The following is a 14,356-nucleotide window of genomic DNA, read 5'->3' on the forward strand; positions in this document are numbered from 1 at the left end:
GCTTGCCCTGATGGTCTGAGGAGTTGAATATCGTTTTTGTTTGGGGTTCGAATCCTCTCAGCCGCACCAAAAAGAGGCCTTTTTCATTTTTGAGAGCTTACTGTACCAGGAGCACTGTAGCGCGTTGATCGGCCGAAATATCGGCGATTTTCTTCCTTTTAGGCCGTTTTTCCATTAAATCGGAGATAAATCGCCTGATGCCGATATATCGGCTATTTTTTGCCCATTTTCAGCGATTTTTCTCCACAAAATATCGTTTCTACTTCTCCCGATACACGATATATCGGATATATGGCTGACATATCCCTACATTTTCCTCCTTGACAAAACCGACATGATAGAAATATAGTTCCAAGAACACAAGCACCACAGAAATAAGAGAAAAGGGTGTTGGGGGAGAAAGGAGAGAGAGAGGATGGGAGTGACAAAGGAAGACGTGGAATCTTCATTGACCTCTGTAATGAACCCTTCTCATCTGGTAACACTCTATCCTTTTATCTTTCTTTTCATTTTCCTATGCCCTCTGTTTGGTTTCTTAGAAACTCCAGGAGAAAAAAATATATGCTATTTGTTTTTAGTCCAAGTTTTCCCTCGTTTTCTGGTAGCCAAACAGAGGCAATCTTGCCACTGAGGTAAGTAGATAGTTGACCGCGGTGGAATGAATCTGGGTTTTTCATAGATGAAATTTTAATGTTCATAACTTCAGTTTCTATTAGGGTTTCGCTTCTTGTATATGAGAATATGATCTGGGTTGAAAAGGATTGGGAAAATTAGTTTTTGGGAAGTCAAATGAGATTAATTTGATGTTTGGTAATGAGTGCATTGATGTTGGCAACTGACCATGTGGCTGATTTTTGTATCAATTTTATCCATTGATTTTATACTTCTCATCTAAGAAGAATTGAATTTTCTCGCTGAAGCTTTTTGTCTATAGACATCACATTGCACAGAGTTGTAACAGTTGATTGACCGAGATTGAGGATGTGGCAATTCTGAACAAGTTTAACTATGAACTGAGTCAAGGAAGAGTGAAACGCCCTTTTACTTGATGGCTCTTTTTGGGTTTGCTCTCATTTGTGGTTAGATTCTGTTGAATCAGGAAGGTAAAAAATAAGTTGATGGATCATGGCAGCATGGAGTGATATATCTGGTTTAGTTGAAAATTTTTCCTGGTGGTGGTTTCCTAGATCATTAGGAAGGAGAGGAAACATAAGATCATCCATACCCTCGAATCCTGTTTGGAGAGTATACAGGACTTATCTAAGTTTCCTTTTTGGATTTTTTTTTTTCTCGATCCATTTGTATGAGGTCAGATTGCAGTTTTATTTGATAAATATCTCTAGATTGGGCTACTTTGCACAGACCACGAATAAGCATCCAATATGTCTTTTCCCTTTTAGTTTTTTATATATTTTTTATTTTTTTATTCTCACTTAGTATAGCTTAGTGGTAGTGACAGAGTCAAGTCTGGAGTACTTTTGATGCTGAGCAACCTGTTACAGATGCTTCTATGCATTTATCCTTTTTAACTTCTCATATCAGTTCGATTATACCTTCTTCTTCTTCTTCTTTTGTCCCGCAATTGAACTTCAGTGTCATTTTTTAATGTATTGTGTTCCTCGAGTTAGGTAGGTTTTAACCAGATTTTTCTTGTCCAGGTCTTCTATAATGTTGTGTTTTGGTTTTTGATCTGAAGAGTTGAACTGTTGTAGGTATTTTAATTTTGTTATGATAATTGCTTTAACTGCGTGACTTGGCCTGTTTTGGAGATATCTGCTTCATTTTTAGTATTCTTAATATAACATTCTTTTTACCAATGAGTTCAATTTTAATAACTTGGCATTATATTGGTTTAGATATTCATAGCTCCGTGATATAGTGAAAAAGAAAAAAAGACTATACATGTGAATTAATATAATTTAATTTTCATGGGGAAGTCTTAGGCCAATGCATTGTTGGATGTTGTCACAAGCACGACTTTCCTCCACAAGTTTTTCTCATTTTGCAGTACTTATAAGTCCTCTAAGCTAGCCAATGTTCACCCACACAAAATTGCAACAAGCAAAAAAAAAAAAGGGACAAGCTAACACAATGTTATAGGAAACTCTTCCCCAACTTGTGTTACTTCTACACAAAGTTTACAAGAACACTTAGCCTTCTCTCAAGTAAGACTCTCACACTCTCTCTTGGTGAGTTCATGCTTTAAATGGTTTGTGGGCACACATATTTATAGGTTTTATCAACTAACAACTTTCCACATATATAGGAACAACATTTTTGAGTTCAAATTCAAACTCAAATTTCAATTTGAAATGTTTTCACCCATTTCCCTGCTTCAGCCATTGAACTGATTCAAAGCCCCTCTACTGCTGCCACTTGTTAGCAACATGCAATGTTTGCCTCTTAATATATGTCACATGTCCTCAAGCTCAACAACCCATGTTACCATGTTAGGAATTACTTGCATGCACATATGCTTACCACCTAGTGCTTATTGGGGAGGTTAGCTTGGCTCGTGTCAAGTGTTTTCCTACCTACCTTAGCTCACATGTCGACCAATCGCATGTCAACCCTTGTTAACAGGCCCTTGCTTAAGCTTGTCCTGATGCAAAAGAACCTCCATGTGTTAGTGTCAACCGATGCTTGTTTTTAAGCTCACGACATGAGCATCAACCTACTCAAGTATCTAGTCAACCCCTTGTGTGTCCAGTTTGTTGCTTGTCTATCTAAACAGCTCATGTGCTCTCTTGGCCCAGATGCTTCCAACTTGCCTTGGTGCTAAGCCTTCTTTTAGCTCATGGCTCGTGCTTTTATGTTAGTCCTTGTGTGCCCCAACCTAATTGATCCTTCTAAACCGAGGTAACCATGCTCATCCATGTGCCATAGTCGTGCCCCATGTCATTGTGCCAATAGGTTGCATGACACATCATGGCATTTCACCAATGTGTGCTAGCAAGGCTCATTCATCTACCTTGCTCATGTCTGAGGCCCCTTATGTTGTGCCTTTGGGGTGGCTTAGCTCATGCCACTATCACCTCCTTTGAGACATGCACCCCTCTTCCTAAAGAGCATTATAGGCCATTTCCAAAGTGCTTGAAGGAGACATCATAGGGAACATAATGATTTTTCTAAAAATAAAAAATCAAAATTCTACATGGAAAAAGAAAAATACTGACAACCCAAAATTTCACACTTGAATTATAGCCTTGTCGAGGCGCATCGCCGTGGTAGCCCATGTGCTGTGTGCTGCCCCAAGTTCTAGCAACGTATGTTGTACCTCAAGCCACCACCAAGGCTCCACATGATCCCTCGTAAGCCTCAGTTACTACGTTGCCTGCCTTGATAGACACTCATGGTTGCAAGGCGCCACCCCATGAGGCCTTGGTGCCACATTGTTCGAGTCAAGGTGCTGACAGATGTCCAAGGTCATCCTATTCTTCCTCCAAAGTTCTATCATGATTAATCTCAGATTTTTTCTCCTTTTTTATGCCTCCATTAATAGTTTCTGTTTTAGTTCCTTTTACTATTGCTAGTTACAATTATGGGTGGTTCTTATTGAACCATCCTGCACTGAAATTTGATGTGAGGAGCATTGTATTGAAGAGTTTTACAACGCTGCCCAAGGTTCAGTGTGGAAAATTATAAGTGGCCCAAGTTGCATGACCTGCCTGTGGTTAAAATGGCCTCCTTTGTCTTGGGAATGGGAAAGAGTAGTAATATGTTTTTTTGGGAAGTGTTTGGTTTTGTTCATACTCACGATTTCAGGCCTTTTTGTCTACTATCGTTTGCAATTTATGATTATTCACTGCTTTAGTATAAAATTTTCATTTCTGCATCCACAGGCATTCTCAACAACTCCCTTCTCCTTTTCATATTCTCTGAGTGCCATAAATTTGATTCTCATATGGATTAATATTCTTAGTTTTTTTGTGTTTCAGGAAGTGATTGATACATCTGGTGGGTAAGTTTCTTCTTTTAAACAGATTCACTTTGAGCTTAAGAAATATCTTTAAGCTTCTCTCTCAGTTCCCTAACACGATTGAAGTGCATGTGGTGAGCAGGTGTGGTGCAAGCTTTGCAATTGAAATTGTGTCAGAACAGTTTGAAGGGAAGAGGTTGCTGGAGAGGCATCGGATGGTGAATGCTGCACTGCAAGAGGAGTTGAAACAAATCCATGCTCTGTCGATAAAGAAAGCTCTGACCCCAGAGCAGTGGAAACAACAGCAAGAAGCTGAAAATTCTCAGCCTGCTGCTTAAATGGATGCTGCAATATTTCAGATGTTTCAGACAATATGTTCTGTATCTCGTTAATAATACATTCGTATCAAAAAATGGCTGTGGACATGTTGGATCTGGAGTAGAAATACTTACCCCAGAGTTGCATAGTAATGCACTAATGCTTCATCATATCTTTGAAAACTTTGCCTTTTGGGTGTGGTTGAATGTTGGTTTGGATTGTAACTTATTAAAATGGAAGAGATTCAGAGTTGGACTTCAATCATTTTTTAACTTCAAAATTTTCTTCTCATATTCTTGCTCCTGAGCTGCAATCTCTACTCTAAAATTATATGCATTGTGACCTCTGATATCATACCAGTCATGGACTGTTGGGCCTTGTATTTCTTAATTATTTCTTTCAAATTCTTTTCCGGATTGTGATTTCTCGGGAAACCAATCATTTCATAATGCAATTTTTACAGTTGGGAGGAGGAATCCTTGTATTCCCGACTGGTCTTAAACTACCGGCAAAAATTTTGCACTAGACTTCTCAGTTTTCTCTAGGTGATGACATCAGTTTTCTGTTTTCTCAAATTTCCCAGGAAAATCCCAGCTTTCTGATGAAGTTCCACTTCCCCACATGTTTCTGGATGTAGCCAAACAAAGCCATTGTTTTGTTGGGATGTTGTTAGGTTCACATGGGGACTCTCACCCATGTGCTTGACATGGATATTCAAATTTAAACATAATGACATGTAGGTAGTTTCGACTTTTTACCCTAATTAAAAATGCAAAATCCGCCACCTCAAGGAACGGCCATTCTGAGTGCGGTCTTCGGCCCCTTTTCTGCACCATCTTCCCAACTACCCATGCGATAACAGCGGACCCAAATGTTCCATTAGGCCGCCTCTTTGAAGGATCTGGTCAACGATCAAATGAAGCCTTCCTTGACGAGAAGCAAAGAAAATGCTCCTAAAATTGAGAGAAAGATTGTCGTATTCTTTAAGGAGTAGAAGCCAAAGCCCTATCAAGAGTAGAGGTGGCAATGAATTGAGTTTGTGTCGTATTAAGGTAAGAAATAGTGTATTTGATTTTAATTATAATATGGTTAGAATATAGAAAATCTATTAAAATTTTTATTTTTTATTTTTTATTATTTTATTTAATGTTTTAGCTATAGAATATTTTTAATCTTTATAATGAAATATAGAATTTTTTACTTAGTTATTTAATTTTCTAACTATATGATATTTATAGCAAAAATTACTTTTATAATTTTAAAAATATAAATTAATTAATTTGTATAGATTAAAAAGGTTATAAATAGATTGTATTGTAAACAAATTATTTTGACATTTAAATTGGTTAAATACGTCATAAAAGAGTTGAGTCTTAAGTAGGTTATTTTCACACGATCAAACACGAAGATAACCCATTCAACAATTGAGTGGTAGATTTTGAGGTTATCAAACATATTTATTGCAGTTGGAGTGCATTTACCCCCTACACTATAATAGGGAAAGGTGGTGAAGAAGAGGCATCCATAGGTGATTAGAAGTTCTTTCACATGATTGACAAAGAAAAGGTGAGTCCCAAACTAACCTTAGGCAAAGAGGTTGTTTTCAATGACATTCTTCATATGTCAAACTTGCTTTCTAGCTTAGTGTATATTTCCTTACTTTGGAAGGTAATTATGGTCAAGATCATGTTTGAGTCTGCCAAAGATTTGATGTACATATAACGAAGGTTATTATAATCAAGGCTTGTCCATGTCAAACATTTTTTAAGTTATTAATAAGATTACTTTTAGTTCTTCTGCTTCTTTTATTGCCTCTTGTTATTTGTGGCATGATATATTAGGACATGTAAATTATTCTTACATATAGAATTTAAAATGGTATATATTAAGTTAATACATAAAATTTTATTAGAAAAGTATGAAAAATGTGAAAATCATGTAGAATTTAAAATCACTAAGAAAAATTGCAAGATAGTAAAAAAAACAACCAAAACTAGAGTCTTATTCACGATGACCTAGGAGACTTTAATAATACAATGAATAAAGCTGATAAAAGATCTTATATAACCTTTATAGATTATCATTCAATATCTACATAAATATATCTTTTAAGGAACAAAGATGAAAGTCAAAGAAGCTTTCATAAAATATAAAATTAAAATATAAACCAACTAATAAATGATTAAGAGACTAAGAATGTAATAGATGGAGAAGGAAAGCATGATCAACAACTTTTGTGACGATCATAGGATTATTCATGAGATAACCCTCTGTTACTCCCTTGAATCAAATTGTCATGGAAAGGAAGAATGAGACCTTGGACTTGTGAGAGGAAGTTATCCTCTCTACATATCACATTTAAAATAAGATACCAAAAAGGGAAAAAAAAAAGTAGGTACAACACCATATGAGCTACAAAAAGGTTATGCCTTAACCTAGCATACCTCAAAGTATGGGGGTGTCTTGAGAAGGTTCTTTTTTCTAATTCTAAGAAAAGGAAGTTAAGTGAACATTTAGTAAAACTTAATGATTTAAATTAACTTTAAATTAAATTATTTATAAGTTGTTAACTTAAAACTTATTTCATAATTTTTACTTCAAGTATCAAGGTTGTTTGATAAAATTAGCTTAAAATTTATTCTAAATCATCTAATTGATATATTTATCTTCATTAATCTTAACTAATATTTATACTTTTACTAATCCTAATGGATAAATTTATTTGTCAAACATTCATATTTAAGGTATGATAAATTCATAACTTAAGTATAAAAATATTTACTATAAAAGATAAGTTGTGAATGTAAAGTCATGTTTGTAAAACATACTCTCAATAAATATGGATAAATGAGACAAAAGAGATTTGAGATTAAAAAAAAAATTAACTATTTTAACTTAATACTTAAAAGTTATTTTTTCCTTTAAGTTCTGATATTAAGTTATTTTACCAAACATGCTTAATCTACTTAATAATTTAAATTAAGTTATTAATTTTATTTACTAAACACCCTCTAAGTCTTAAAAGTTTTGATGCGATGTCCATTGGATATGTTAAAAATAGTGCAGCATACAAGTGCCTCCTGATTAATTTTGAGAATGACCTAATGGAAATGAACACTAAAATGGAAACAAAGAATGCTAGCTTCTTTAAAATGATCTTTCCTTATGAAAACTAATAAGGAAAATCAAATTCAAATTACAATTAGATGCAAGTCTAATGAACACTTTGAAATTGAGTTAAGAATAAGTGAATGAGCTAGGGAAAAATAAACTTTTGGAGTGACTTCTACACTTTGCTAGTAGATGATGACCCTATAAAGAAGTGGACCAAGGTTAAGTAGACACTTAACAACATCTCATTAGCCTTCTGGAATCTTCTAAATTCAAAAATCTAAGATTTGGCACCAAAATTATCAAATTTGCATGAATATTGGCATTTCCGCATGAACATGCAAAAACTAAAGTTGGCTAGCTGCAACATTAAAGCACTCTTTGAACCAATTGGCATGTATGTGCAAAATTTCGCCTGTTCATGTGAAATCCATTATTCAACTTACTTGCAATTGTCATTCTTTTGGTTCATGTAGCATGTTTGTGCCAAATTTCACATGACTGTGCAAAATTCACATTTTTGTCATTTTCAACACTTTTTAATCTTTTTTCTTCCATAATCATTAAATTCATCATTTACACTTTGAAATCATTCCACAACTCACAAAAGATGGTTAATAATCATTGCAAGGGTAGCTATATGTTAATTGATTATTTTAGATATAATTATTATTCAAAAGATGTAAAACTCATAAAAAATTACTATCTAAATATGTTTTTTTTAAGCAGTAAACATGGATATTTAAAAAAAAAATTAAAATCAAATAGGTTAATAGGGGGAAAAGGATAAGGTTGGTGACCAAAGGATATAAACAAAGGGAATATGTAAATTACTTTTATACTTTTGCCCTTGTGACTAGGATTGACTAGGATTTCCTCTATTAAATTATTGGCAGCTCTAGCTTCTAGTTATAACATGGTGATTTTCTATATGAATGTGAAGACTCCATTCTAAAATAGGAGTTGAAAGAGGAAATCTACATGGACTACCATATGGTTGCCTATTCCCTAAAGAGGAGCAAAAGGTGTGTAAGTTAGTCAAATCTTTATATAGATTAAAACAAATACCTAAACATTAACAAAAAAAAAAATCAAGTATGTGTTGGTATCTAATGGATTTTTCATTAATGATATTGAAAAGTATATTTATAGCAAAATTGGGAAGAAAACATATGTCATCATATGCTTATATGTAGATAATATGTTAATTTTTAGGACTAGCCTAAAGGTCATATGTGAAACTAAAAGATTCAAAGAGCCTAAATTTAATATGAAAGACCTAGAAGAGACAAAGATAGCTAGAGGAATGAAAATAATTAGACCATTTACTAGGATTAAACTCTCATGAGAACACTATGTTAAGAAAATCATAAATAAGTTTGAACACTATTATAAATCAGTGTCAATTCCTAATAATTCTAGCTCTAAGTTGAAGAAAAATAAATGATATAGTGCATCCTAGTCGAAGCATACTCAAATTATATAGTGCATAGATTAAGTTGGTTCACCCAAAGTCCTATCTAAGACCATTCAAACGTTATTTATAGAATACTTAAGTACTTGAAATGCTCCATTGATTATCATTTATGCTATAATGGATTTCTTGTACTACAAAGATACAATGATGCCAACTAGATCTTGGATTTAGATGAGATGAAATCTATTAGTAGATATGTCTTGAAAGTCTTCAAAATAAACTTACCTTATTCACTATGGAAGGTAAGTTAATTACCTTAGAGAAGGCTAGTTTTAAGGTTGAGTAGCTTAGAAACCTCTTAGCAAATATCTCCTTGTGCATGAGACCAACATCAGTTGTATGTATGTTTTGTGATAGCTAGATTGTGTTGTAAATGTTTAAGACAAGGATCATATCCATAAATCTTATTAAGTCAAAGTTGAATTTGGTCAATCCTTAAACCAAACCACTAAATAGAAAGCTAATAGAAAAAACATGAGGGAGATAAGGTTTTGCTTAGTACAAAATCATGAGTGATTGTAACTTAATTTACATGAATGAAAATTCTAATAAGTGGGTTTATATGGTTAATAACAAGTTTCTTGTTAACTATGAAATACATTGTCATATATATATGAGTCCATTTGAGATAATATGGATGGCGCATATTATGTGATGATTGAGGATTAATATATACTTTTAATGAATACCATATCCTTTATGGGTGGTGTGTTTATTTGTAGGACACACTTGATGGATTTGTCAATATAAGAATGGAAGTGAGAGCAACTTCTTATAAGAGCTTAGGTGGGTTCTATAAAGCTCTTATGAATATATAGGTAAGGTACGTGAACTATTTGTGTTGACTTGTTTACGCATCTATTAATAAACAAAATAACATGGTTGGTGGTTCTTTAATCCACAATGAGAATCTTTGGTTCATAGAAAATTAGGATATAGGAGATTATCAACTCATGCAATTTATAGGGGATTGTGTAATTTTATGTAATTTTTGGTTTAGTTTTTAGGCTTTGAGGATAGTGTTCGGTTTGGTTTAGCCTCCAAACGTGGTCATACAAATGCAATGTCCCTAGGTAAGGGAATATTTTTCCAAAATCATAACCTCCTTTAGAAAAAATAAATAAATAAAGTATAAGGAAAGAAAAGGAAGTTACAAGATTGAGGAGATGAAACCACTAATCCATGCTAATACCAAAAAATTAAGAAAAAAAAAACAAAGAACACTAAGAAGTTAAACTTTCATAGACCATAGTCAAAGATGAAAAAAAAATAATAGTAAAAGAAATGAGGATTAGAAAATAAATTATCATTAGTTAAATTTAGATATTTAAGGATTTGTTTAGAAACGTGTTCAAAATCAGTTCACAAAAATAGTTTTTAAGAGATTTTAAAAATAGTTATTAATTATTTTTAAGAGTAAAATTATGTTTGAAAACTCAAATACGAAAAATAGTTTTCTTAATTTATTCTCTATAAAGACATTATGCATCCATGTATAATATAAAAGTTTATAAAGTATTCTTTATATTTTCAATTATTTCTTCTAACACTATAAAAAAAAAAACACTTCAAATAGTTGATAATTTCTCTAAAAATAATCTATTTTTATAATAAAATCTTAAAAAATTGTTTCCAATAAGAAAGTTACCATGATTTAAATTAAAAAAGAAATTAATTTTTATCCCTTACCCTTATAAGATGAAACTATTTTTAAAAACACTTTTCAAATAAGTTTTAAGGTAATATTTGTTTTTTATACTTAATTTTAAATAGAACCTAAAGTTAAATGGTATTTAATAGTATTAAGTATTAAGTTGTTGTTTTTAATAATTTTTTATATTAAGTACTAAAAATATTTAAAAAAAAATCAAAATGTTATTTTAAACATTTAGAAAAAAAATAAAATATTTTGATTTTTTTATTTTTTAAAAAAACAAATTACTTAAAATCTGAAAACAAATTGTTTTGAGTAAAAAATTCAAAAAATCAAAAAGTACCTAAGATTCTAAAACTATTAGGAAGATCCCTCGTGCCAAAACTAGGAGTAATTTAGAGTTTAATTTAAGGTGATTAAGAAACCTAATTTGTGTTTAATTATAGTCTATTTATTACATTAATACGAAAGTAGTTAACATTGATTTATAAGCTAATTTAAAACCAACATAAAAAGAATGGTCCGAGTAATGTCACAATGAAAAAGAGGTTTCCATGATCACCCAAGATTTTGAATTTTCTCGGGAAAAAGACAACCACCTTGTCCATGTTCTAGAACCTCATTTTAGCCCTACAAAACCGATGCTATTTTGGGTAGAAGATGCCATCAATGTGGTTAGGTTTACATAGGTACTCTCTGCCACATCTGCTTTAATTCTATCTTCACACTTCAATCAACATGGTGGTGAAGGGAAGAAGCATCTATCGATAAACGAGAGTTTCAAAACGTTTTCAAAAACATTTTTTTTTTTCTTTTTATGTGTTCTATAATAAAAGTTCATACGAGAAATTGAAAGATTTTTTAACCTGTTTTCTGTGTTGCTAAATTTTTTTTAAAAAAATAATTTTTATTTATAGTTCTTTATTTTCTATCATTTTTCATATTTTTACCATTAGTTTTGAAATTATCCATAAAAATAAGTGGAAATAGATTACAAAAATTTTAAATATATTATAAAAATACCATGTTTTTTTATAAAGAAAAACAATTTTTATTAATAATTAATATTTTTTTAATAATAACAAATTATTTTTAAAAACAATTCACAAATAGAAGTTTAAGACTCAATAATAGTTTTTGTTTTAAATTATTTTATATTGTTTCCTTTGAGAACTGTTTTAAAAAATAATTATATAAATATATAAAATAATTTAAAATAAAACGTTAAATATAAAAATTACTTTTAAAAATATTTTAAATTTTTAAATAAACTTTTATTTTACAAAATATCATAAAACAGTTTTAAATAAATTATTCTTAAATATTATTTTTTTAAACAATTTTCAAAAACAGTTATTAAACAAACTTTTAACTTTTATTATTTTCTATCTCTTATTTTATATTTTGATTTCATTTGTTTATTCATTATTCATTCTACTTTAATCTCATTATTTATATCTTTCATCTAATATTCTATATATATTATATTTGGTTCTCAAAAATTTTTAAAATAAGAAACTATTAAGTAAAATTATTATTAAAAAAAACATATCTAAAAATCAAATAGAATTAAAACCAATAAAAAACTTATGTAATTTTTAAATTATTTATATTTTAAATATATTATTTATTTTTTCCCCACTTTCCTTTTCGATTTATTTTCTCTTAAATTATTCGAAAACTAAACATATTCTTAACATCCTTTGAGTGTTAGAGATGGAAAATACATATACTTTTACCAGTGAAAATTGCGGGTCGGTATCTTTTCGAGACCTTGTGCTTTCCATTTTTCATGCAATTCAAAATAAATGAATAAATAAATAACAGAACCGACAGAAATAGTTCAATTATTAAAGGAATAGAGATGAAATGGTATGAGAGCGGCATCCAGGCCATGAGCAAGAGCTTTTCATCATCTTCCTCCTCGACTATAAATACATCATCAAAAGGAGAAAAAAGGCCACGACCTTTTAGTAGTTGTGATTGGATTCATGGCTACTAAGCTTGTTCAACCACCAGTCCCTGCTTCCCACGTGGCTCCTCCAATACCCAGACTCACAAAAATGATGAGAGCTCACAGACCGGTTACAGCCACTCATTCAGGGTCCCGGAGGAGGTCCATATTTGGAGAGTTCCCATCTGGGTCTAGACCCTTCTACGCCATTAGAGTTGCAGGGCAGAGCCCCGGCCTAGTTGGGGATGACCAGGATATTGTAGTGAAGGAAGAAGAAGAAGAAGAAGAAGAAGACGAACAAGAAGGAGCATCATCAGATGATAGGACGATTGCCAATGTAAAAGCAGATCTATACCAGGCAGTTCAAGGTATACCCACTTCAATTCTCAACTTGCTATTCATATAAATTGCATATAGATGAAAAGAAGATTGAAATGAGTTTGATTTCAACACTTTGACAAGGCATCAATAGGGGGGTTTTTGGAGTACCATCTGCAAAGAAATCTGAGATTGAAGCTCTGGTCAAGCTGCTAGAGTCTCAAAATCCAACTCCGGAACCTATTCTAAATCTAGACAAGGTAAAACAACCAGAACGAGCACTTGTTTTTTGACTTGAGATTGACAGGCAACGGTGTTGTAAGATGTTTTTCTACAAATTGGAAGGTAAATGGATGGTGGAAGCTTGTTTACAGCACAATTACAATATTGGGTTCCAAGAGAACGAAGCTAGGATTGAGAAATTTCATCACTCTGGGGGACTTTTTGCAGATTATTGATGTGGAAGAGGTACAACTTCTCTCGCCTTGTAATAACATCTCACTTATAATTTCTTCAGATATCTCAATGGTTTTGATAGGATTGAAAAAAACATGGAAATTGCTCGTTTAAAGTGCTACATATGATTGAAATCAGTAAGAAGCCCATATATCTGCATTTAGCCAACTCACATCTTTACTTGGAATGTCCTTCTTTCTTGTTCAAGCTTCTTTTGATGCTTCTTTTAACCAAGTTGTAAACATTTGGTGATGCTAAAATGGAGGCCAAAGCAGTTAATGTGATCAAGTTCAACGCAAGGGGATTCAATTTCCTGAATGGAGAGCTGAAAATTGAGGCCTCCTTCAAGATTGCTTCCAAATCAGTTAAAAGCTCTACTTTTCTGTTTCTGTTTCCAAATCCACTGAGCTTATTTATAAGTTTCCCTTTTTGAATCGACTGTTTTTGGTTTTGGAATTCTACAGAGGGTTGACATTAAGTATGACAGCTCCACCATCACTCCTGACAAGGTAAGCAAATTTGAGATGTGGGGTGTGGGGTGTGGAAATCAAATACCCATGAACATGGACGGATGAAATGCTATCCTCCTGAATCTAACTATACTTTGAATTTTTTTTTGGTGGGGAGAACAAATAGTTGATGAATGTGTTCAAGCAAAACTATGATCTTCTGCTGGGCATCTTCAACCCAGAGGGTTGGCTTGAGATCACGTATCCTTTCTATCACTTTGGGAGTAATTGAGGCGACCTATTTGAGACCCTCCTATAAAACTGTTTTTGTTTTTTTTTTCCTGTATTTTTAAGAATAGTTCCTCCAACAGGTTCTGAATCACTCAGCTGAGAAAAGAACAAGTTGTTCCTTGATTCCACCGTCACAGATACCTAGATGAGAGCATGAGGATAGGGAGGGATGATAAAGGTAATCTCTTCATATTAGAAAGATCAGAGGCAACCTGACACTCCACTTCATACCAGTTGAAGGCTCATGACAAGTATTTCATGACAAATATTCAAAGATAATATTATTTTCTATCATTTCTGTCGAATTTCTAAGATGTAAGGACAAAGTCATGTGTTGCCTCCCTGAAGACAAAAGGCATGATAAAGGAAAATTTTGTTTTATTTAAAATTATTTTTTATTTTCCTTGTA

General features: G+C 32.3%; 2 protein-coding genes across 2 annotated transcripts; both read left to right on the top strand.

Moving 5' to 3' along the window:
- The first annotated feature begins 354 nt into the window (after positions 1 to 354).
- Positions 355 to 4,509, top strand: LOC117913651 (protein BOLA2). Its single transcript, XM_034828686.1, has 3 exons — positions 355 to 478; positions 3,939 to 3,961; positions 4,062 to 4,509. The coding sequence occupies exons 1-3, from the start codon at positions 416 to 418 to the stop codon at positions 4,255 to 4,257; spliced, it is 282 nt and encodes a 93-aa protein (XP_034684577.1). The 5' UTR covers positions 355 to 415; the 3' UTR covers positions 4,258 to 4,509.
- A 7,855-nt stretch (positions 4,510 to 12,364) lies between these two features.
- LOC117912787 (fibrillin-5, chloroplastic) lies at positions 12,365 to 14,356 on the top strand. The gene is made up of 7 exons (XM_034827498.1): positions 12,365 to 12,801; positions 12,896 to 13,011; positions 13,097 to 13,219; positions 13,473 to 13,571; positions 13,672 to 13,716; positions 13,844 to 13,917; positions 14,085 to 14,356. The coding sequence occupies exons 1-7, from the start codon at positions 12,471 to 12,473 to the stop codon at positions 14,161 to 14,163; spliced, it is 867 nt and encodes a 288-aa protein (XP_034683389.1). The 5' UTR covers positions 12,365 to 12,470; the 3' UTR covers positions 14,164 to 14,356.

This window comes from Vitis riparia, chromosome 4, assembly GCF_004353265.1.
Source record: "Vitis riparia cultivar Riparia Gloire de Montpellier isolate 1030 chromosome 4, EGFV_Vit.rip_1.0, whole genome shotgun sequence".
Classification (NCBI taxonomy): domain Eukaryota; kingdom Viridiplantae; phylum Streptophyta; class Magnoliopsida; order Vitales; family Vitaceae; genus Vitis; species Vitis riparia.

Coding starts and splice junctions, on each gene's coding strand:
- LOC117913651 (XM_034828686.1), top strand. CDS start 416: ATGGGAGTGACAAAGGAAGACGTGGAATCTTCATTGACCTCTGTAATG. Junction 479..3,938: donor TAATGAACCCTTCTCATCTG/GTAACACTCTAT, acceptor TTTGTGTTTCAG/GAAGTGATTGATACATCTGG. Junction 3,962..4,061: donor GTGATTGATACATCTGGTGG/GTAAGTTTCTTC, acceptor TGTGGTGAGCAG/GTGTGGTGCAAGCTTTGCAA.
- LOC117912787 (XM_034827498.1), top strand. CDS start 12,471: ATGGCTACTAAGCTTGTTCAACCACCAGTCCCTGCTTCCCACGTGGCT. Junction 12,802..12,895: donor TCTATACCAGGCAGTTCAAG/GTATACCCACTT, acceptor CACTTTGACAAG/GCATCAATAGGGGGGTTTTT. Junction 13,220..13,472: donor AGATTATTGATGTGGAAGAG/GTACAACTTCTC, acceptor GCTAAAATGGAG/GCCAAAGCAGTTAATGTGAT.